General features: G+C 48.8%; 7 protein-coding genes across 7 annotated transcripts; 3 read left to right on the top strand and 4 right to left on the bottom strand.

Annotated features, from left to right (window-relative positions):
* Positions 1 to 285: 285 nt before the first annotated feature.
* On the bottom strand, positions 286 to 3,174 carry N7458_006872 (uncharacterized protein; the record flags this gene model as incomplete). Its single annotated transcript, XM_056910254.1, has 12 exons — positions 286 to 324; positions 378 to 558; positions 612 to 816; positions 868 to 1,086; positions 1,141 to 1,317; positions 1,377 to 1,557; positions 1,627 to 1,757; positions 2,178 to 2,476; positions 2,526 to 2,616; positions 2,728 to 2,767; positions 2,825 to 3,010; positions 3,085 to 3,174. The coding sequence occupies 12 exons, from the start codon at positions 3,172 to 3,174 to the stop codon at positions 286 to 288; spliced, it is 1,839 nt and encodes a 612-aa protein (XP_056765958.1).
* A 515-nt stretch (positions 3,175 to 3,689) lies between these two features.
* On the top strand, positions 3,690 to 4,298 carry N7458_006871 (uncharacterized protein; the record flags this gene model as incomplete). Its single annotated transcript, XM_056910253.1, has 1 exon — positions 3,690 to 4,298. The coding sequence occupies one exon, from the start codon at positions 3,690 to 3,692 to the stop codon at positions 4,296 to 4,298; it is 609 nt and encodes a 202-aa protein (XP_056765957.1).
* Positions 4,299 to 6,297: 1,999 nt separating this feature from the next.
* On the bottom strand, positions 6,298 to 7,569 carry N7458_006870 (uncharacterized protein; the record flags this gene model as incomplete). The annotated part of the gene is made up of 2 exons (XM_056910252.1): positions 6,298 to 6,451; positions 7,487 to 7,569. Coding segments are annotated over 2 exons (237 nt in total), but the record flags the coding sequence as incomplete, so codon positions are not given.
* A 4,572-nt stretch (positions 7,570 to 12,141) lies between these two features.
* Positions 12,142 to 15,430, top strand: N7458_006869 (putative serine/threonine protein kinase (Kin4); the record flags this gene model as incomplete). The annotated part of the gene is made up of 3 exons (XM_056910251.1): positions 12,142 to 13,452; positions 13,511 to 13,805; positions 13,881 to 15,430. Coding segments are annotated over 3 exons (3,156 nt in total), but the record flags the coding sequence as incomplete, so codon positions are not given.
* A 1,465-nt stretch (positions 15,431 to 16,895) lies between these two features.
* On the bottom strand, positions 16,896 to 17,978 carry N7458_006868 (Ldh family oxidoreductase; the record flags this gene model as incomplete). Its single annotated transcript, XM_056910250.1, has 1 exon — positions 16,896 to 17,978. The coding sequence occupies one exon, from the start codon at positions 17,976 to 17,978 to the stop codon at positions 16,896 to 16,898; it is 1,083 nt and encodes a 360-aa protein (XP_056765954.1).
* A 1,255-nt stretch (positions 17,979 to 19,233) lies between these two features.
* Positions 19,234 to 21,445, bottom strand: N7458_006867 (Zn(II)2Cys6 transcription factor; the record flags this gene model as incomplete). The annotated part of the gene is made up of 3 exons (XM_056910249.1): positions 19,234 to 20,202; positions 20,262 to 21,240; positions 21,294 to 21,445. The coding sequence occupies 3 exons, from the start codon at positions 21,443 to 21,445 to the stop codon at positions 19,234 to 19,236; spliced, it is 2,100 nt and encodes a 699-aa protein (XP_056765953.1).
* Positions 21,446 to 21,903: 458 nt separating this feature from the next.
* On the top strand, positions 21,904 to 22,374 carry N7458_006866 (Dabb family protein; the record flags this gene model as incomplete). Its single annotated transcript, XM_056910248.1, has 3 exons — positions 21,904 to 21,922; positions 21,978 to 22,206; positions 22,263 to 22,374. Coding segments are annotated over 3 exons (360 nt in total), but the record flags the coding sequence as incomplete, so codon positions are not given.
* Between the last annotated feature and the right edge of the window lie 169 nt (positions 22,375 to 22,543).

The raw sequence follows: 22,543 nt of genomic DNA, 5'->3' as shown, positions 1-22,543 counted from the left end.
ATATATATAGTGCGGGTGATAGAAACTTCGCGGGGTAGATATCCACTAGATATCTACTAGATGCCTAGTGGATATCTAATTCACTGTTCTAACTCATCTAACTCTTTCTGTGCCTTCTTTCGTCGAATCCTTGCCTCGAGAAGCTCTGCTTGTACTCTTTCTTCCTCTGCCTGTTGCCTAAGCCTTTCAAGCGCAGTATCCTTTAGCTCAAGCTCAAGCCGTTCAATCTCAGCCTGTTTTCTCTTCTGCGATAGAGCTAGGTCCTCGGGGGATGATTGTCGGCGTTTATAAGGTGTTGAGCGCCGGGACACCGATCGAGACCGGCTAGATAATGTAGTAGAAGACCTTCCACGTATAGGTACACCACTACTACTAACCTGCTCTAGAGAGGGCTCACTATCCTGCCGGGTAAGATTACGACTCGCGCGGCGCGTCTGCGACTTCTGTAGATGCCGTGTAAGAGAGGCCACTCTCGAGGAATCTCTATACTGAGGAAGAATTGCCCACTGGTGGTGAGTCTGGTACTCTTGGAGATCCTGACGATCGAGCTTAAGGGAACTAAAGAAGCATTAGATATCTACTAGATATCTGGCAGATAACTAGAGACTTACCTTAAGATCGCTGCAAGTAAGGTAAGCTGTGTCCCACGAACGTTTGACTTATGATGGGTCTGCTCTACTGCATTCGTGTGCTTGCGAATAGACTCAAAGTAAGGGCGTGGTATAGTCGAACAGGCAGGATTTAGGCCACACATAACCCACTCATGTCGCTTATGCTCGGCCCAGGAAGTAAGGGGGGAATCGGTTCCCTCGGTTTCTAGGTAAGTTAGATATCTGCTAGATATCTAGAGGATATCTAAAGACTTACCTTCTATGAAGTCAATCACTGCGTTATACGCTTTCCGGTCATCAGCAAATAGGAGTGATAGCATTCGCTGGCGAATACCGGGCTGACCTCCACTAGTACGTCGAAGGGCGTCATCAACCCCTCTTGTAAAGTGAATTTGGCAGAAGATAGCTATCTGACGCATTAAATGTTCACCATCACGGTGGTCAGGGTCGTAATCATGTAGGAAATCGGCAAATCCTTCGAGGTTATCAGATATCTGGCAGGTAACTATTAGATATCTAGTAGGCTTACCAAAGTATTGCTTTGCACACATATCGGCGACCACAACATCAAGGCCACGGCCATCAATAACGCGTATTGGAGGCCGAGACCCAGTAATACGGTTAAGAAGCTGGTATACACGCTTGAATAAGCGATGATATCCTTGCCTTGTGTCAAATGTAGTAAAGACGCGACAAAGTGTGCGGACTAGAGTGGATATAAGCCGGATGTTTATGAGATATCTGAGAGATAACTGGGATACTTACCCCTTCCAATTTGAGGGAAGAAGGCCGCAAAAACAACCTCCTTCATATCCTTATCCCTCACGCGCTTATAGGATATATCGACTTCATATGAGCAGGCCTCAGCAAGTAAATTAGCTTGTCCATTAAACATGCAGATTATCATAAGGCCATCAGGGTCTATGAAGATCTCGCGTATGTAGTCCTAGATATCTGTTAGTTATCTGATGGACATCTAGTAGATATCTAGTAGAAACCTATGATATTGAACTACCTTCATTTCCGAATTCCTATCCCGCTCAAAAAGCACTCCATTCAGGCTCTGTCCCTGCGGAAAAGAGAGTAGCCGTTGCTTCCGGATAATAGCACCGAGACGATCGGTATTGACAAAGCTTTTATGGAGATCTGTAAGTGTCCGATGTTGATATCGCTCACAGAATCTCTGTAATTCCGGGCTGGCGAGAAATTTGCCTAATTCGCGAAAGGTCAGATATCCGGTAGATATCTAGTGGATATCTGAATGATGGTGTTACCTGTTGTGAGATCCGGTCTCTCCATCCTCGTGATTAATCTCTTTAGCCCCTCCACAATTTCTGCAGGGCTTCGCTTTGGGGGTACTGGGGGATGCGTATGGTGGCCTTCTGATAGAAAGACGAAGAAAGGGCATTTTCGAAGGTCTTGCGGTATAAGCCAGTCAAATCTTACATCGCATCTTAGCCGGTCCCATTGACCAGGGCCTTGGACATGGGAATATCCTGGAGTACATAGATATTTGTCAGACATCTAGTAGATATCCAATAGATATCTAGAAGACATTATACTTACCGCAACGCGGACTTCTCTTTAGTGTCCCTTCAATCGCACAGCATGACTCCACAAGACTAGGAACCTCACCGTTCAATAACTGGCGTAGGAACTTAATATCAATACTCCCGTCTTGGGGAATTGTATCTGAGCGATAGTGATAGCCAGGGTACTGTAACTCCATAAAACAGGTCACAGCGTAGGTATAGCCACCAAGCGGTGTTTCATCTGGGCTTTGAGTGAGAATTGGGTAACACTCAGGTGAACCAGGCCGGCAGCTGGTACCACGCTGAAAGAGAGCATATGTACTCGAGAAGTATCTAGGGCATAGTGAGCTAGTTATCCACTAGATATCTACCAGATACCTACGTATACGTCTCTCTCCGGACTTGGTCATCTTCAAGGAAGGGCATACTCTGCCGAATATCCTGGAGCGACGCCCAAAGGCTCTCATCAACCACTGTGTGTGTCATTGACCTAATAATCGGCGCACTGTATTGACAAACGAATGCGCCTGAGCAGGTATAACGTGAATGAAGAAAGTCGGTGCCGAGGAATGAGTCGTTCTTACACAGCTTATTCGCGTAGACTTGATGGTAAGAGTATTGGATCTAGTACGAGTAATTAGATATCTGGTAGATATCCCATAGATATCTATCGAAACTCACTGTTGTTAAGATCGAGGTGTGAATCTGCGCAGCTGACCGATCCCCGGCGGGGATAATATAGGCGTAACCACCCTTGCTAGTCTGGGGGTACTCAGGTAGATCCTCAACGTATTCAATTTCAGTGGCGCTTAGGCGATGGCCTTTACCCCCGGTAATCCACGTTGGCCCGGGTTGGAATGGGCTCCCCTGATGCGCATTAGGATACATTAGGATACCTAGTAGATGTCTGACAGATATCTGAACGATATTAGCAGACTCACTTGTTCATCCCCTTCTCGCTCTTGGCGCTCCCTCAGCATGCGATCATTCTGCTCGTCAAGCTCATGTAATTGACCTGCCTTTGTAGCCATGTTGACTATGGAGTGAATTGAGTATATACTGTGGTAGGGGGAAAGGGAAGGGAAAATCTTACTGTGCGTACTCCCCTGTTTAATACAGTAAGCTAAACCTGTTTTGGAACCTCGCTTCGAGAGTTGCCTTCCTAAATAGGCTTAGCTAGCTCTTGACGGTGGGTCATTTAGTTCTAGGTACCAGACATATACTCGCGACCAGTGTTCGAGGAATGAGTGGGTCCCGGGCGGTTCCCTACGGGATAAAGCCTCTCATTAGGCGTGTCGCTTAGGGTCCGTTCGCTTCGAGGAGAAGTGACCCTGGAAATGCAAGCGAACGCCAGCCAACCAATTGCGCCGGCAATTTTCGCCATGCAGGTGACTGACAGTTACGCTCGAACGGATCACGTCGTACGGGCCTTGAGATATCTACCGCTCCTGTCCCCAGCGACACGTTCGATTTGCGTCCCTTTTCCTTCAGTCACTCGCTCATAGAGATCATCCCGACCTTCATTCCTTTAAAATAATCCGCCAAGATGCATCTCACTGCACTTTCAGCGCTTGTTCTGCTCGCGCCGGCGTTGGCCCTGCCGCAAGAAACAGCCACCGCGACTATGGTATCGTCCAATTCCGGCTCTTCGGACGCCCAGTCTGTCGACGAGGCAAATGTTGCCCTCGCAGAGGCCTCGCTCCCCTCCGACTACATCAGTGTTCTCGAAACCGCCGTCCCGTCCTCGTGGGAGTTCGAGATGGAGAACCCCGCCTCGGAAGCCGCCGTCCTTAGCGCCGCCGCAAATGGCATCTTCCCATCGTGGTACAACGATCTGCCGGCTAGTATCAAGGCTGTCGTGACCGAACTGGGTGGCTTCGACGCGGATATCGTGGGCGCAACTAGTGCAGTGACCGCGACGGCCGGTCCAACCTCCGGTGCTGCGGCGGACACTACTGCTGCAACCACCGCAAGTGGATCGACTGGTGCCGCTGCGACACAGACCCCGGCTTCTGGTAGCTCGGATGCTGCTTCCAGCTCTAAGGCCGCCTCTACGTCGGCGCGTTCGACCGGTGGGGCGCCCATTGCTACTGGTAGTATCGCTGTGAGCGTTGCGGGTGCTGCGGGCTTGCTGGGCCTCGTCTTTGCTCTGTAGTATGTTTGAGAACATTCTCTGGTGTTTTGTATTGGGAGTTTTATACCTTTTGTGCACGACACACTACTATATACTGTATCAAGATCCGGAACCTGTGAATACCACTCTTATATTTGCGACTAATGTATTACCTAGAGCTAAATTTCAGTGACTACGCACAAGTTTTTGGACCCCCGCCCAAGATTATGTAAGAAATTGAGGTGCCGTTAACGTATTTGAAGAGTCCGTAGTAAGGCATAGGGTCTGCGGTTTCAAGATTTACTAGATGGCCTGAAAGCCTCCCAGTCATCCACTCAACCCCATTTTCAGTGTTAAAAAATTTGACATATGGCTCCATGCAGCTGATTGTGATGCCTCAAGTGTACTGCATGGACTCCCATCTAGACCAGACAAGGCTTACCGCATTCTGAGCCAGTCTTGATCCTACCTTTGCACTATATCATACATGATTGGTTCACCGCTACTCCTTTCTCCGCATTGGAGTAACAACTGTTGATGGATGCTGCATGTCTCTTAATACGTTTGTTTTCTACGGAGTACCAGAGGACAGTTCTCGCTTTTCAACTTTGCTACCCCTCATTCCATTGGCCGTTTCAGGGTCTTATGCAGGCTTCCGCATAGACTAGGTAGCAAGAATCTACTGGTGGATACATACAACTACCTCTCACCGTGATATATAATATCCTATTTAGCGTAGGCCAGCGCTGAGCTTCCACCAAGGTTGCCGAAATTTGTTGGTCAGATGAGTGTATAGGAGCTATTCAGGAATGGAAAATTTTAAAGAGTACGATTATTATCCGTTGAATCGTTTACTTGTTAACTAACTGTTAAAGACTTATTCGGTCTCTAGACTTTCGCTTTTATGTTAGTCATGATCAGCGGAAGTTGACGATCTACGCCGGTCTTGTTTATAAATTATCGGCCCCGCTGGATGCTCTTATGAATAATGGTTATATGAAAGAAGCGATATCGCGAACTGCTTTTATAGAAGACGTGGAAGAGCAACCCTTTATTGCATTTTGTGAGTTTGGTTACAAAGGAAAGTATACTACACCTTATCGCAAAGAAGACGATAGCTATTTAGATATAGAGAGTGAGTACTAGCTACAGTAATACTGCGCTAGACAAATAGTTGCTTATACCTACTTTAGGTTAATTGGAAGATAACAATCCACAATAGGTACTAGAGCCTAACCGTGAAGTAGACGCAGACTCTCGAGACCTAGAGCTAGAACTAGAGGCTATATCTATGTAGGGAAGCTAAGCTTCCAAGAAAACGTAAATAAAGAAAAAGAGCTACTATTCCTCATATCCGGCGGAGATTGAATACGCCATCAGTCTATGTAGAAAGTCCCTATAAACGCCGGTAGGGCTAGTTTAGACGGCTAAGACTCTTTGGAGATGAGGCTATAATTTGTCCCTACCCCGACCTTCTTACTTATACAAAGGTATATGTATTTGCGACGCGGTATCGTATTGACCTATTAAGAGAACAGTGCTTGGAGTCACTTCATCGTGACCTTTGTAACTTTTCTCTTAACGGGCAAAGTATGGCACACATCCTTGATCTGCTAGAATATACCTACGAGTAGACAGATAGATAGGAGCTAGATGGATGTTATTGGCTAAGAATGTTAGTTATTCTCTATGTTTTATGTGAGGTGCGAACACTGGTTGAGAATACTCGTTTTCGATATATTTTGGATGATAACGGGGAAATGGCCTCTGATCTTGTTGCGAAGCTTGTTGAATAAAGATCTGAGCCAAGTGAGGGAGGTGGTGGTGGTTGATCGTTGAACATATGCAATTTTAATCGAACTATGGTATAATAAGTGGTGGCAAGATAGCATGAACCTTCTATTAAAGCAGTATTAATACTAAGCGGATATAATAAAACAGCACTGCCCTTTATAAAATCGTAAAAGAAAATTAAACCAAGACGCCTGCTTATGTTCTAAACGACTTCGTAAATATGCATTGCTACCTTCACATTATGGACCTACCTTGGAATATCCTCGACAAAACGACGAGTAATGCCCCTTTTGATTCCTTTGTCAATGAAGAATTTCGGGTCTTGGTCTTTATAGACCTGCTCCAGATCCAGACTATCGTCAAGTATTATATCGTACGCTTGTCGGAACGCGGCCTTGAGGCTGTTATTAGTAACATTCGACTGTTGCTACTCACTATACTCCTTGACTGCTGCGTCTCTTGGTCCGGGGATATCCAGAGAACCTATAGTTATTAGGTCATTAGCTTTTATAGTAACCTCCGTTCTAGGGACAGGAGAGGGCGAAGGCAGAACATTGATGTTAATTAGAGGGTACGGAACCCCCGGACTAATAAAGGGGTCTCGGGCCCCCTTACGTGTGTTTTTCTCTATTTTCTATTACTTTTCTATATATAATTCTTCACGAACCGTTTCGGGGACATCTTTGTGCGAGTCTAGAACTCTACCCTTTTCCACGTAAGTCACAAGCCGCTTCAAGTGATATATCTTGAGCTAATAATACTTCTTTCCTATCGGATCCAGCTAACAGTAGGGACCTAGGTAGCACGACGGCAGATCGTATGGCATTAAATTATAGACGCTACGCTAAACTAGTCTTTAGCTAGAAGACTCCTGTTTAGTATCTAGCTGCGCGTCTCGCTCACTAAGCATTTTTTTTCGAAATAGAAGTTTTACCCCTTTTCTCACATTTCCGCCTAGCAGTAGGAGAAAGTAGGTCGTCTATATAGTTAAAACAGATCTTTAATGCTAGCTCCTTGCCTTAACAGAATAGAGCCGACTACTTCTAGAGTTGTCGGTCGATAATTATCTAATCAATGTCAGTTTTGTTATATCGTTTAGTTAGGTCGCGCTAGGAACGATCCCTAACGGATACAACAATGGAAGTATCCTTAGCTCTCACCTTCGGTCACGAGGAGCTTTATATCTAAGGACATTTTGTAGTTTCTTTTCCAAGAATTGCTGCTAGTAATCGCTTAGAGCTAGCACGAGGTCTTTATCGGTGTCCTTCGATATAAATCGGTTATTGATCTTGACCCGCTACTCTATGAGATAATGGATACAGGTCGGTGGATCTTCGTCGTAAGCACGATCCTCCTCCTACTCAAAGAACCGAAGTAATTTAAGGCTATTCTGTTGTGACTGGCTTGTAATATTATTGCAATTATCAACCGCATACGAGGGGGAGGGGCTGTATATAGATCGCGTATCGTAGGGGCTACGATAGAACCCGGGCGTGGGGGTATATCGAGAGTCCTGCTCCTATAATTCGAGCTCTTCTAGCTGAGATGGATAATCGGCGCTAGGGGGGCTTTAGGTTATCTTCTCAACTAGCTATAGCTTTTGAAGACACATATTAGCTTACGTGGAAGATACTAGCTCTAGAAAGACACGAGCAATCAAAAAACCCACAGGCAAGGAGCTATCCCATGAAAATTAAGAAGTAAAGCACAACATCCTACCACGGTCAGTAGCGTTCTAAATCTCTGCGTGGCCTTCGAGCGCGGTGGAACGAGTGTGGTGGAAACGAGCACCGATGAAGGCTGCCTGAGTGATGGAGGACGAGATGGGCAAGCATCTTGCCAGATCGCTATGACGTCTGCTTTTGTTTGGGCTGTTTGCAGAGAACATTCCAGGAGACTCCAAGGAGCTTTACTGTATGATACGAATGACCCGTTTGTTACTGTTTATGCAAGACAAAGCAGTTAGACAGGGGGTCTTGCTCCCGCTAGTCAAACCTGCACTAGCGGTCCTTGGCATTAGGGTTTGGGAAACAATCTACGAGTGGAAGAGCGGGAATCTAATTTCGAATTTGGCAGTAGTCTTTTGCAAACAGCGTTGCTCAATTATTCCCCACTTTCGAGATGGGACTGCGAAACCCCCTTGATCCCCTGGTTGTGTTGGCGCCGGGGCTGAGGGATCCGGGGTTGCTACCTGGTCCCGTGGATTGCGTATTGTACGGAGTACTCTACTGTAGATAGGTTAGGCCGATTGCCGCATAAATGCCAAACAAAGTTTCACGCCACACGACATTTTATGCATCATCTTTCCTTTGCAGGCTGGGTTTCGGGCGTCGTTCTCGAGATCGGTCATTGGCCCGGACAGAATCTAAGTTTCGACTGGGTGGGACAGTCGGCGATATTTCTCCTGCCTGAAGTGAACATTATTGAATCAGTGCGTCCAGGCAGGTCACTTTGCAAGCCTCGTTGGCGTGGTAGGTATAGAGTACTTCGCACAGCCTCACCTCAATCATCTCGAAACTGGCATACATGGGGAACACTCTCGCCCCTTCCACGCTACGGCCCCTACCAAGCGTCGTACTATAATCGCGGCCAACGAGCACCATTGGCGGGGGACACATGGACGTTGACCTTCGTTACCGCTGGAGGGAGTCGATGATGGTCGATTGGCCGAGCGGCTCCTATGGCGATGGCGCTGCCAACGCATCACCCGCTTGACAGTTGGCTAGTCGCCGCTGGGCCAATGGGTGCTTATCAGGACAGCGACATGCTCCACACCGACTTGAGCAGACGAGCAGACTTGAATTCGTTAGTTTTGCTAACTTGCTGGTGGTGTGAAGAGTAATCCACATCACTGTGAGTTGAGGCTCGAGGGTTTCGATTGGGGGGAATGGGAGTGGCCATTGAGAGATCTGCCGCCGTTGACTTTCCTCCACATAACGGGTCAGTCCTCGTCAGACCGTAACTTGGTCGATGACCGACCGATTGCAATCTGACGTGGAGAGTCGGGTACGAAGACAGAATAGTATGTACTGTAAGTCCAGAGCGCGGTTCCCGTTGGAGTGGGGATTTGTGGAGCGGGTAGGACCGTGACTTTAGTGACGGAGTTGGATGAGATATTTGATTCCCTTTTAATTGTCCCATCTAGGATATATCTGCAATTCCAGTATCTCAGTATTTGAGATGGATTGTGGAGGAGATGGGAGTTTTGTCCAGTGGGAAGCTCGGGAATTTCACGTTGCAGGCGGGAAGTAGTCACGATCCGCTCGTTCGGGGCTTTCCTTGGGACCCTCGGCGCCTTAACCGTGGATGGGTCCGCCCGTGCCAAGGATCGAGGACGAGAGGGTAAAGAAAGGGGTAACCTCTGGGGCAATCGGAGGAAGCTGTACGGAGCGCGGAGAGTTGAACTGGGCACGGCGGACAGTCGATTATTTAACCATTGCATAATGATCTGGTTTGGTGGACTCCGTCGATGAAATTGTATACTTCATGGCGAAGAACTATGAGACCACGAAGTAGACATAATGAAGATTGAGAAATAAGAACCTCTTCAATTCGAAACCGTCTTTCGAAGATATCTGGTAGATCATATCTTATCATTTAGGACAAGCGATTAAGCCATAGCTATGATCTTGTACATACTGAGACTATGGGGGACGTACAGCCATGCCATTGAGCAGATGTTCAAATGCAATGCTCAATTAAACTACTGCAACTAGTAACTACGGAGTACGTCCGCATCATCCAGATCACGCTAAATCATATCGAATCTAATTTAATAAGCAATATTATTTTCCATTCTATTGCATGCCTAATGCTCCGTCCCTAAACCGTCCAAGATGCCCCGATCGGTTTTCTCCGTCAGGGCGTAGCGTGCACTCATAACGATCGGCCCTCGCGAAGAGCCCACTCCGCGCGAAATGCGAAACAGCCGGCGCCGGCCCCCCTTTTTGAAACGGGACCCTCTTTGCTTTCTTGCTGACTTGCCGTTGTTTATTTCCCGCATCTAAGAATAAACACATCTCCTGCACGTAATTGGAGCTTGTGTTTGGTTACTTAAGTTGTTCCAGCCTCAATTGCATGGATATAGAGGTCCTGGAAGTGTGCAGGGGGACTATGTATTCGCATCGAAGCATTTCACTGCATCGGTAGTCCGAGTAGAGCAGACGATACTTAGACTGTCGACTTTCCACCATGCTTGTTTTATCCTTCATTTTAATTTCCTTGTTTTGCAGTTTTGACTATTTGTGTTTTTTTCTCCTTTCCCTTCCTGTCCCTTTCTCGTCCACGCCGATATTATTTTATTTTTGTTGATGCGGAGACTGGGCCACATGCGAGGATCAGCCCTCGGGCCTCGCACCCGTTTCGTTCTATCACAGGCGAGGCAAGGGACGCAGGGGGGACGTTCCTGGCCGCGATTTAACCAGGGAGCTCGCCATTGGAAGAATCATAATTGTCATCAATAAATTATGCTTGTTACTGCAATACTGACCTATCAATGCGATAATTGTACGTTAGCGTTGTTGGAGATGGTGAGGTTCGATCTGGTTCCTCGTCGAAGAGGTATCCTCGGCTGGCTGGGATGGTTGATGGGGTCGTGGATATTGGGAGTATCATCATCCGATGTTCCATGCATGGTATTCTAGTATTTTCAAGGTCTCTCCACGCCATTGATCCTTTGATCATCGTTGTATTCTTCCTAATAGTTCCGTTTATGATAGAATGCTCTTCTCAAGTATCATCCGTCGTCAACAGCGTCATCGGTTCCAGCCCGGCCACCGTGTCGAGAGCGACCCGCAGTGCGGTTCCCCAGACTCCACCAGCAGCACCGGAGCCTGGCGCTAACCAGCACTAAACCCAAGAAACTAACCTCGAACCAGTGAACCAACGCCTGGTTGCGACCTCCCTTTGCGCGGACTTGCTCCAGTGGTTACTGCCGCTGCCGCTGCTGGTGTTGGTGCTGGACAACTCGTACCTCCCTCTAACCTCCTCCTCCTCCTCCTCTCCTCCTCCTCTCCTCTCGTCCTTCCCATCCTTTCTCTCCACCCTCTTGGCCCTTTCCCTTTGGCCATTTTCCTTTTGCTGTTCCTTTTTTTCGTTTCCTATTTTTCTTGTCTTTTCTTGTCGGTTTCCTCCTCCATTTCCCTCCCCCCCAAAATCACCAACCACCCCCCTTTTTCCTTCATCCCCCCGACCGAGCTCCCCTCGCGCCCCCTGTCCGCGCGCAACCGCCACTCCGTACCCTGGCTTCGACCATGTTCAGTATCCGCCATTGAACCTGCTGGAATTGATCCGGGACTCTTCGTCGCGTCTGAGACATTGCTTCTCCCGCGTTTGTTTCTCCCCCCGTTCTCCGACAACGTGCGACCATCTCTGCTTCCTCCTACCCCCGTGGGCCCCGGAGCCAAGAGAGGGGACTCTAGAACACTGCAGTGCAGGTATCTTCACTTCACCTTTCCTTTCTCGCATATTTCCTGCTTTGGCGACGCGTCGTTCAATCAGGTCCATAGTGTGACCGGGTGTCCGATGTGAATCTGCATCTTGAATTACCCCCCATTCCCTTTCTTGCGACCACTAGCCCCTCGGCGTGGCGGTAACATTCCTGTCAACCCCCCCATTCCTAAGATCGATCTCCTGTCAGTTGGGACCCTTATTCCTGATAAAGTTGCACATTTTTGTCGATTGCCGATAAGATTGTATCTGCAGCCTTGGACTGACATGCCCCTGAAAGGTGACAGCTGACGAGGCTGAACGTTGACACTCGGTGAGTGCGACCGATCACCCAACCTCTTCCCCCCAATCTTCTTCGCCCAACGCCCTCCGAGAGAGCTTTGGTGTTTCGACGCGCCGTGCCCGTCGCAATTGGTCAATTTCGTTATTCCACTCCAGAGCCTGATCGAGGGTTGACGTGGACCACTTTCATAACAGTCCCGAGCTTTTGTGCTTTCAACCAGAAGGTGTGTTGTTAAGACGCGACGGCAGACGACTCACCACGCACCCGATCGTCCAAAGAAAAAAAATTTCTTGCATGCAACCCGAGTACTAATACCCTTTCTCCTTGACAGCCAATTCGTGAGGCGGGTCCCAACCAGCTTCCTCGGCTATGAGCACTTCTCATCCGCAACCTCTCCCACTCCCTGCCCATACATCACCAGTCTCGACTCACACGGCACCATCTCCACAGAAGAATGCGCGCAGCAACTATCCCGATATGTTAAGCTCCCCACCGGTTCCTCCTCCGAGGACTTCGTCGGCTCGCCGCAGCCCCAACGGGGAGAAAACCAGCTCGCGACACAGCAAAAGTCGATCTGATCGCAAGGAAAACCGCGACCGACAACGCGAGGATCGCAATGGAAAGAGTCGATCTCGGCGAGCAGACCCATTAGAAGAAACGACTCGAGAATCGGGCAGGTCACGAGAAACCCCTGGAGAGCCCACTGCTCAGATGAATTCCGAGATGGAGGACAGTTCGGGCCAGGAATTGACGAGAGAGTCCAGCACGGTGATCAATTCGGTGCTGGTCAGCGATCCCGTGGTGGACAGGGAGAGAGAGCAGGTGCGACAAGTGGGCGGATCACCCGCTGCTGCCGCTGCCATGGAGGCCCACACCGCCAGTTATGGCGCACCTGGAGAGGACGGCGCGGAGGAGGGAGCTCGCACGGGTCATCGCAGTCGACATGACTACAGCAACAGCGGGAAAGATCTCAAGCGCAAGGAGACTACCTTCGGTACCTACATCCTCGGACAAACCCTCGGCGAAGGCGAGTTTGGAAAAGTCAAGCTAGGCTGGAAACGAGATGGGAGCATTCAAGTCGCTATCAAATTGATTCGGCGAGAATCCTTAGGGTCGAACCCCAGTCGATTGCCCAAGATCTACCGTGAGATCTCCATTCTGCGCGACCTCGCTCACCCCAACATTGTCCGTTTACATGAGATGGTCGAAACGGACCGACACATCGGTATCATTATGGAGTACGCATCTGGTGGTGAGCTGTTCGACTACATTCTGAACAACCGCTATCTGAAAGATAACTCAGCGCGCCGATTGTTTGCGCAATTGGTGTCCGGTGTCGGCTACCTGCACAAAAAGGGCATTGTTCACCGCGACCTAAAGCTCGAGAATTTGTTGCTGGACAGGAATCGTAACATCATCATCACCGATTTCGGATTCGCAAACACCTTCAATCCCGTTGATCAATTGGAGGAGGAGATTGAGTACAACTTGACCAACAAGGAGTACGTGAAGCGCAAGCGTCTGGACAAATTGGGTCCTGATGGAATGCGTCGGGGTGATTTGATGCAGACCAGCTGTGGAAGTCCCTGCTATGCAGCTCCAGAGTTGGTGGTCAGTGACTCGCTTTATACTGGTCGCAAAGTCGATGTCTGGAGTTGTGGTGTTATTTTGGTACGTTTTGGATGTTAATCTTTGTGGTGCGCTGGTCGGTTTCTAATCTGCTGTTCAGTACGCCATGCTCGCAGGATACTTGCCCTTCGACGATGATCCAGCCAACCCCGACGGCGACAACATCAACCTCCTGTACAAGTACATCGTTACTACACCTCTAACCTTCCCCGAATATGTCACCCCCCACGCCCGTGACCTCTTGCGACGCATTTTGGTTCCCGATCCTCGGAAACGTGCCGATCTCTTCGAGGTCGCTCGCCATAGCTGGTTGAGTGAGTACTCGCACATTGTGTCGCACATTACCAGCAGCACCACCAATGTGGCAGATATTACCAACTCAACTGTTCCGGCCGGTAAGACCTCACAAAATTCGTGGGAATATTATTCGATTGTTAGATTGGATCAACTGACCCACTCTTCAATTACAGAACCCAAGAATGAAGCGCCAGCACTTGCGCGCAGCGCCTCGGTTCGCGAGCCGCCCAAGACCAGCCATAGCACGGTTCCAGCTGTTGGTGGACTCAATCACCATGCTGGTGATATTTCACAAGGATCGCCAAGTGACAAGTCGAAGACGTCTCGGGATGCTAAGCGGAGAACTGTGCAAGTTGAATATGTTGCTCCTCAGTCTCAGACAACGAGAGGGGAGTACCAGGACACTCCGGAATCACGCAGCCGAGGAACGACGAAACAGGAAATGCAAGCACCCGCGCCACCAGCCAAGGATACAACCACGCGAACGGCACCCAAACCCCCTGTCAATTACGACAAGCCATTGCCTGGGCACTTCCCCCGATCCACCTCGGACAATGCCGCATTCACAGGAACACACACTACTGCCACCCCCGGAGTTTCGACTACGCGGCCGACGACCGGTGGCTCTATGGCATCTTTCCACACTGGTCGTTTGCCCTCACGAGGCTCCTATGGCCAGCCAGTGGCTCCTACCGTCACTGCAACCAACACTGAAGGTCGTCTTGCACAGCCAAAGAGCGGCCAATTCTCCCTCGCGCAGAACCCGGCGCAGGCATCCACTGCTTCTATCGGCCGTCCGAGCACCCAGCAACTGCCTTCAGCATTCAACCCGACTCCTCGACAAGAGCCCCCCAAGGGCCACAAGCGTTCAAACACCGTCTCTAGTATCGGCGAGAAGCTATTTGGTCGCTCTGGCTCAATCCTGGGTGGTCGCAATTCGCAGTCAAATGCTACCTCTCGTGGGGATCGTCAGAACAAGCGATATCCCCCAACGAGTATGAAAGAGCATTTGCCTCGGGAAGATTCTCGTGTTTCCATGGATTCTCGGCGGTCGATGCAGTACTCTCACAGTCGCAAGGCCAGCCAGGCCGGTGAAGGCCGTGCTCGTCGTTTCTCCCTGCTTCCGTCTTCTTTCTCCTTCCGGGGTTTCTCTTCTGGCCGAGATCAGACTCCAGAGGAGGTATCTCAGACCCCGCGCACGATGGAGCCCATTGGACCACAGCGCCCAGCTACTGGTCCGGCCCTGACTCGACCCCGCGCGACAACATATTCAACGCAAGAGGCCATGGGTATGGTCAGCGAAGGGCCTGCAGAGGAGACCTTTGAAAGGAAGAACTCCGACCCTCTTAGCTATGAGGCTCAAATTGACCAACAGTTCGCTGAGCTCGGCAACCGATTCGACGAGACCCAGGATTCTTTTGGCGCCATTTCCACGGAGCAGGTCCACCAAAACGACGATGGGTACTCGGGTCACAACTACACCTACTCTTCAAAGCCTAATTACTACGACGATTACAACGGCACCTACGACAGCATGCCTCGCCAGTCTATGCAAACCGGTCGGCGCGGGCCCAGTGTCCTGCAAAAGAACCATCGCAAATTCGCGGATGCCTATGAGTACGAGCGGGATGGATCTCACCATTCCGGCAGCTCTGGTGCGGCCAGGAAGGTCATGGACTTCTTCCGCAGACGTGCCAAGTCTCGTGCTGGCGATGACCGATAGTTCTATTGTGTCATGCCTCCTCGACACACGTTTGGAAGAATGGTCACTCCAATTAATCTCGCAATGAGAAGCAGTCCTCGAAATCCCTGGATGGATGACGCCCCCAAACCCCACCCGACTTGCTTCGATACAAAGCGCAGACTCAACTACATTTTTTGCTGCACTCAAGGCATTAATTTTGCTTCCCACGCCCAAACCCGAGTGAGAAAAGAAGAAAGCAGCGAGGTTGTTCGAATTCCCCCTGTGATACCCTGCTTTTGTTTGAGTTTTTTCCACGTTCTGTGCATGGAGCGAAATTCTTCTTCATCCGTTGGGTGTTTGATTAATTATCTAGCATGTTCATTTCCTTTGTCTGAATACATTTTCCTTTTTTTTTCTTCTTTTCATTCCTCTTTTTGCTAATGTGTCCCCTTTTTTTCTGGGTTCTACTATTTCCCTTCTGTGATTCAAGCCTCCATTTTCTTTTCTCCTGTCATTATTATCTCTGACTGTAAAGTGGGGCCAGAATCGTGTCCTTCTTCAGAGTTTTACCATCCCCTTTTTTGCTCTCATCATTGTGTGATTCATTCCTCGTTCCCATTCCCATGTTCGATGCCCGATTGTCCCGTGTTCTTGTAAGGTCTCTGTCTTATACGGGAGGTGTTTTCTGAACAGTAATTCAATTCTTGATGTTGAGTAGCATTACTTTATTTCGCTTTTCTTATTACCTGCATATGTGCCTCGTGTGCGCTCTTTCATGGTTTTTTTTTTTTTTCAGCCTGCGTTGCTTACCCATTGGAGCGGCATTTCTTCTCCCTTCTTGGCTAGTAACTGTCCAGTGACGGCTTATTTGCTCTTCTCGGTTATTCATCTGGCTCAATTTTGGTTTCTTTGGCTTGCCCTTTTATATTGGGTAGGTCAGTCCATGGATTCGTCTTTGATCGGTTCTATTCGGTGTAAAACGAGGCTATGTTTACCTTTGTTTGAATATACATACTGTGATTGGCTATGGTATTGTTTTCTTGTGTGGATCTTTTTTGTAGGATGTAAGAATATGCTAATCCATAATGACTCCAGCGAGTCAATACCTGCAGGGTCACCACAGTGTGGCGACTATTGGTGAATGAATGCGTAGGGTCTCTTACTGGACCTCCAGCCGAACCACGTAGGCTGAAGCCTTGTTTTTCTGGCTTTCCATGATCTATGAAGTAAATCTCTCTGCAATGGCAAGCACATGATCTTGGTCTCATAAGGTGTGAAGTTTTGTTACCTTATCAGAAGAATAAAACTCGATGTTTCTCCATGAGTTACTCGAGGTACTCGGAAGACATGAGACATGACACTTTAGAGAAACAAAGACGTCCAGGGCTCATCATGACACTTGACCATGGATCCAGTATCATAATACAATATACCGATCTTTCTCTATTCCTTTCAAAACATGACGCCGGAAGACCCCAATATCCATTTCCCTTGAAGAAACCTCTTAACTGATCACCTTCAAATGCTCAACACCAACGCGGTCAGCCTCCTTGTTCAGACCTGCGATCTCTGCTTCAGCAAAGGGAATTCCCTCCACCAGGCGTTTCTCCTCCGTAAGGATCTCAATTTCTCCAGGGAAGTAAATCCGATCCACGCCCGCCATCTTCTCCGACTCCACCACTCTCTTATAGAGATACGCCATCCGCTCTTGAAACTCCTCCATAGTCATAAACAAATCCGGCTTAATGGCAACCAGAAAATGACCCACATCCGCTGGCTTAGACGGATCATAAGGATTCGTAACATGGCCCGCAAACGCAGCCCCAGAAAACACACCAGAAAAGACATCCATCATAATCGACAGCGCCGACCCCTTCGGCCCACCCATGGGCAACATCACCCCCTCAAGCGCTTTCGCAGGATCATCCGTCCGATTCCCATCCTTATCCAGCGCCCAGTCCGTTGGAATACGCTCCCCGCGCCGAAGAGCCTTATAAATCTTGCCCCGGGCCGCTATTGACGGCGCCATATCAAGAATAAACGGCTTGCCAGGCTCTCCACCGGGCGCACCACACGCAATAGGCGATACACCCATCAATTTCTCCTTCCCACCCCAAACAGGCAACGCAGGCGACGAATTAGTAAACACCAAACTCATCATCCCCGCCTCTAGGGCCTGCTTCACCAGCCACGCCGACATGCCAAAGTGATTCGAGTGCTTGACAGACACCATGCCCATGCCGAACGTCTGCGCCATTTCAATAGCGCGAGCCATACCCGCGTGCGCGGCGACAAAGCCGAACCCATTGCGGGCGTCGATTTGCGCCGCTACGGGCGTGATTTGCCGCAGTGTCGGTGTGGCGGTTGGGTCGAGGGCTTTTTGCCGGATGCGTTCCATGTAGGAGGGGATTCGGTTGGAGCCGTGGGTGTCCACGCCGCGGAGGTCAGCTGCGACTAGGCATTTTGCGACTATGGCAGCGTGTTCTGCGGGAGTATTGTTTGCGATGAGGATTTGCGTGACGAAGGCTTGGAGGTCTGTTGGTTTGATATTGTGCATTTGCTGTTGTGGTTGTGTAGATGCAGCCATGATGGATGGGTTTAAGCTGGGGACCCGCTAAGTAGATTGGGTTGTAATTTGGTTCTCCTCGAGTATTGAGAGATATGTGGAAGATCTTTATGTTGGAAGAATTGGTGTTGGGATTGGATTTATATTGCGGAGAAGATTGGGGAAGGTGCGGATGAGACCCGTCGCCGACGGAGTACTTCCGATGGTGACACACACAGTCACATTCTTGGGAAGAATAGTCTGGGCAGGCGCAACCCGCCCAGTTTTACTATTGAATTTTCTATTGGTTCGTAAAGCTCACTAAGAAAAATAAAACTCGCTTACAATAAGATGAGAGAGGACCGATAATGGTCAAAAAATGGACGAATGGCGATTCGAACGCCAGACTTTTCGCATGCAAAGCGAACACTCTACCAACTGAGTTATACGCCCTTTGATTAATAATCCCGGAGATAGAAAGGTCCATCAAGGATCGTGATCAAGCTAGATTCTGGTAAATCTCAGCAAATTCATACTTGGATCGTATCTCAAATTTTTTTTAGAAGTATGACAGAGGTGATAAAAGTAAGAGATAAAACCAACACATATCATAAACCGAGCATAATAAATATGGGACAAATAGACGTATGAACCCTATTAGAAACTTCTTTTTTTGATGGTGAAATTTGTCAAAAACTAAAAATATGGACGAATGGCGATTCGAACGCCAGACTTTTCGCATGCAAAGCGAACACTCTACCAACTGAGTTATACGCCCGTTCGGATAATTCCGGTGTAAAATTGGCATATACTGTGATGCCTCCTATCTCAGCCTATTACGGATACTTCAGGCCACCATAACCCTGATAGATCGATTAATCATGAGCCCTATTAGCTCCTCACACAATAGACTTTATTAGACAAAGAAAGATAATACGGCAACTTCCCACACTATATATGATAACCTTAGGGGACGAAGCGCAGACACGTCATTGACCTCGCATACTGTTAGGTTCCTGACCCCAGCAATATATTTCTCGTTCCTGGACTCATGCTAGCCAGGCACCCGCACCTTGAACCCTGACGAGTTTCCATGGTGCTCATGGATGGACCATACCAATTTTTATTCCTGTTCACAACAGATTTCATATCTTCCTACTCGCCAAGTCCGTCATTGATTGACCTATTTACCCCAAGGAAGAAGCACAATGGAATTGATGCACTGCCATTCATTCAACGGTCTCGCCAGCGAAAGCACCTCGTATCCAAACTCGAAATAACTCATGACGATATGGGATTAGTTCCACATCACTGCATTTGGATCCAGATACTGCTGAATGATGCTATCAAAATCAGGCGCACCAGAAAAATCCATGAAACCTCCCGGCATTGAATCATTCAACCAATTTGAACCATCGAGACCAAAGTCATACTCGTCTGCAAACGAATCCGTTGAAGGGGCAACATCGATAGCTGAATCTACCCGATCCGGCAAAGCTGAGCTTGGTGCTTCGTTGGAACTGTACGATCTCGTATGTCTCGAGACACCCGTGGCGGGCTGAGTTCGAGCTAGACGAGGCGATACCTCCGGGGCACGAACCCGTAGCAAGCGCTGTATCGTAGCGCCCGATAACTCATGGATGCAATCTCTTGCTCGCCTAGCCTCGGCCCAATATTCCCCAATACTGCTGAGAATGTTCAACGCGATACCCGTATCAGCGACAAGGTCGTCAATTTGAATCTGTGATGCCACCTGGGGCAGCCGCCAAAGGCAGTGAAGCATGATCAATGTACTAAGGAACAGTGAATGCACAATCAGTCTGCTATAGAGTAGCGATTCCTGCTTGTACAGCTCCCCAAAGCCACGAAGTAGTTCAACCGCATGTTGGAAGCATTGTCCCAATAATTCTTCCGATGGATCGGGAATTCCAGGACTTGGTCTTAGTACCAAGATCATCATCTCGTGAAATTTTGTCTCGCAAATTTTGGCAATCGATACCATGGTCGCTGCATGGGGGATTTGTGTGTGCCATAGTTTCAGCCGATCGATCATGTCCTTTTGCCATTGATTGATATCGGGGACTGGTGGGTAGGCGTATTTGGGCGGCTCTCGGCAGATGCTATGCATGACGTATTTGATTTCGGAATTCAGCTTTGCCAACTTGAACAAATGAATTGAGTATGTGATGTGAGAAGGTGTATTGTCATGAGAACGCTCGCCAGTAACACGATCAGCAAGGTGCGGATCCGCGACATCCGAAGGGAGCTTATTACATGTTAACTTCCAAAGTCCGATTTTCATATACAGGTTAACGGTCTACTCACCCGAAGCTCACAGGCTTCATCTCTTACTCCGATCGGCCGCCCCATCATTGTGCCCAAAGTTCGGTCAAAACTGTACACCACCCAAAAGATCCGCGTTCTCATCTCTTGCTCCAGAAATGAGATGTGAAACGAGGATGAGGTACGCACGTCACGCTGGAGACCGAGATCAATCAGTGCACCCAAGCATTGATAGTGCAAGCTCCAGATGTTAACTCCACAAGAAGGATTATGTAGAGCATAGACCATGAGAAGAAGTTGACTTTGAAGGCTTTCCAGGGAGCCATCAGCACAAGCACTTTCAAAGTATTGAGTTGCGGCAGTGTAGTACCCCTCGGCCGGTAACCGAAGCCTGAATCGTCGCGAGAGATCCGAAGCAGCTATTGCAAGCACCATGTAGACATGGAAAGCGCCCAAGGGATTGGGGTTTGCTGCTGACTCTTCCGTGTACATTTTTTCCAAGCGTTGCATATGAGATGGCTCGTGAAGGAATGGATACAGTAGGTGAAATGTAGAAAAAAACTTAGACGTGAGCTCTATCGCATCCTCTTTTCGAGAGGGTAATGGGGCAGGGCTGTTGAATAGCTCTGCGGACAGCGATATTGGCTCGTCTCCACTGCGATTCCCCTGTGGTCTTGATCGTCGACCGGCACTAGAGAAGACAAGATTGGCGAGAAAGTAGCCGCTTGAAGGACCGATATATCGTGCCACCCCGCCAGAGGAAAGTGACACTAGGCCAATTTCGTGTGCCTGTCGTGACTGTGTGGGGGATCGTTGTGCATGTTCAATTGGCAGGGGCTGCTCTTGCCGGGGCGATGTCGTGGTCAAAACATTCTGACTGCCCTCTTCAAAGTCGACGGATTCTTCATTTCGGTATTCATTAAAGTCAAGCGGCGGTCCATCTTCCAAGGAGACATCGGTCCCATGCTCGCGGACTAAAGACTCGAGCCATTGGACACGCCTCTGCAAGCTTGCAATGTACCTAGTAGCGGATGAGTCGGAGAATAATACATCAAACTAGGCATAACCACTCACGTGCGATTGACCTCCTGCTTGCCGTCATTTACACATGGCACATTGGCCTTGATGCAAGCCCCACAACTCGGAGTTTCGCCATTACAGCGAATCTTGCGTCTCTGACAGCGCCGGCATGCTGCACGGTTTCGACTCCGTCGTGGGGTGTTCATTGAGCAGGACACTAGTACACCTCTTCCGGTATTCCCTTATGCCAAGCGAGATACTAGCAGTCCGGTAGTAATTGACAAAGGCAAATTCTCGGATGAGAGCCGCTCATCCGCCTTCCCTGGATGACTAACCTACTAGACTTTGTAAGGTCGGGTATGGAAGGTTTCAAGGGTAAACCAGGCTTCCATTGATCTTGATTTAGGCCAGCCATAAAAAGGAACAATCGTATAGTGGAAGAGATAATTGAAATTGGTAATAGATCCTATCAAGAATATTGGAATGATATGCGTTGAACAAGACATGTTGGTCGCCAACCCCGAGACCACCATCAAACGGGATTGCTCCACAAGATGCGGATGCCTTCCGTCTCTCCTCATGCAAGTTTAAAAAAGGCAATGCATCCTGTTATTACTCGCATTATCATGACAAACTTTACCCTAACCCGAGAAAAGTTGACAAAATGACTATCGTCCACATCGGTACGTTCAACACCAATCACCATACCATCATGCTCCCACTGACTGGAGCAAACAGTTCTATTCAAGTTCCGACCCGAAACGGAAACCAGCGTCAGAGACAAATTCATCACCGAACTCAAGACCCTAAAAAACCTACCCTGCGTCAAAAGCCATCGACTCGTCGTCGGAGGTCCCTCGATAACAGATCCCGCGTCAAAAAGCAAGGGATTCCAGTATGCGCTGGTGAGCTACCACGAAGATCGGGCGGCGCTGGATGCGTATCAAGCAAGTAGTGAGCATGAAAGGTGCGTTATCTTTGACGAGGAGATACATGAATAACTTTAGCTGAGATTTGATATAGGGTGACGCATACGTATTTCATTCCTTATCGGGAGGATCTTGTGCGCTTTGATTTTGAGGTTGAGAATGAGGATGAGGGATTGCTGGGATTTGGAGGCTTTGCTGGACCGAGCAGTGAGTTCTAAAACTAGACAATAGACTAAGAAAGCATTAGATGTCCGAGAAAGTTAATTCTACAGAAATTAATCATAGCAAGCCGTTGGTGACCCATACTCAAACCCGGCCTTGGTCCTGCTTGTAACTCACACAGAGATTTATTGTCGTAGTTCATCTGACTGTCTG

Source organism: Penicillium daleae, assembly GCF_028827525.1.
Source record: "Penicillium daleae strain IBT 16125 chromosome Unknown utg000006l_segment0_segment0, whole genome shotgun sequence".
In the NCBI taxonomy this organism is placed as follows: domain Eukaryota; kingdom Fungi; phylum Ascomycota; class Eurotiomycetes; order Eurotiales; family Aspergillaceae; genus Penicillium; species Penicillium daleae.
Note: the sequence above shows the minus strand (reverse complement) of the source record. Positions and strands in the feature narration are given on the sequence as shown.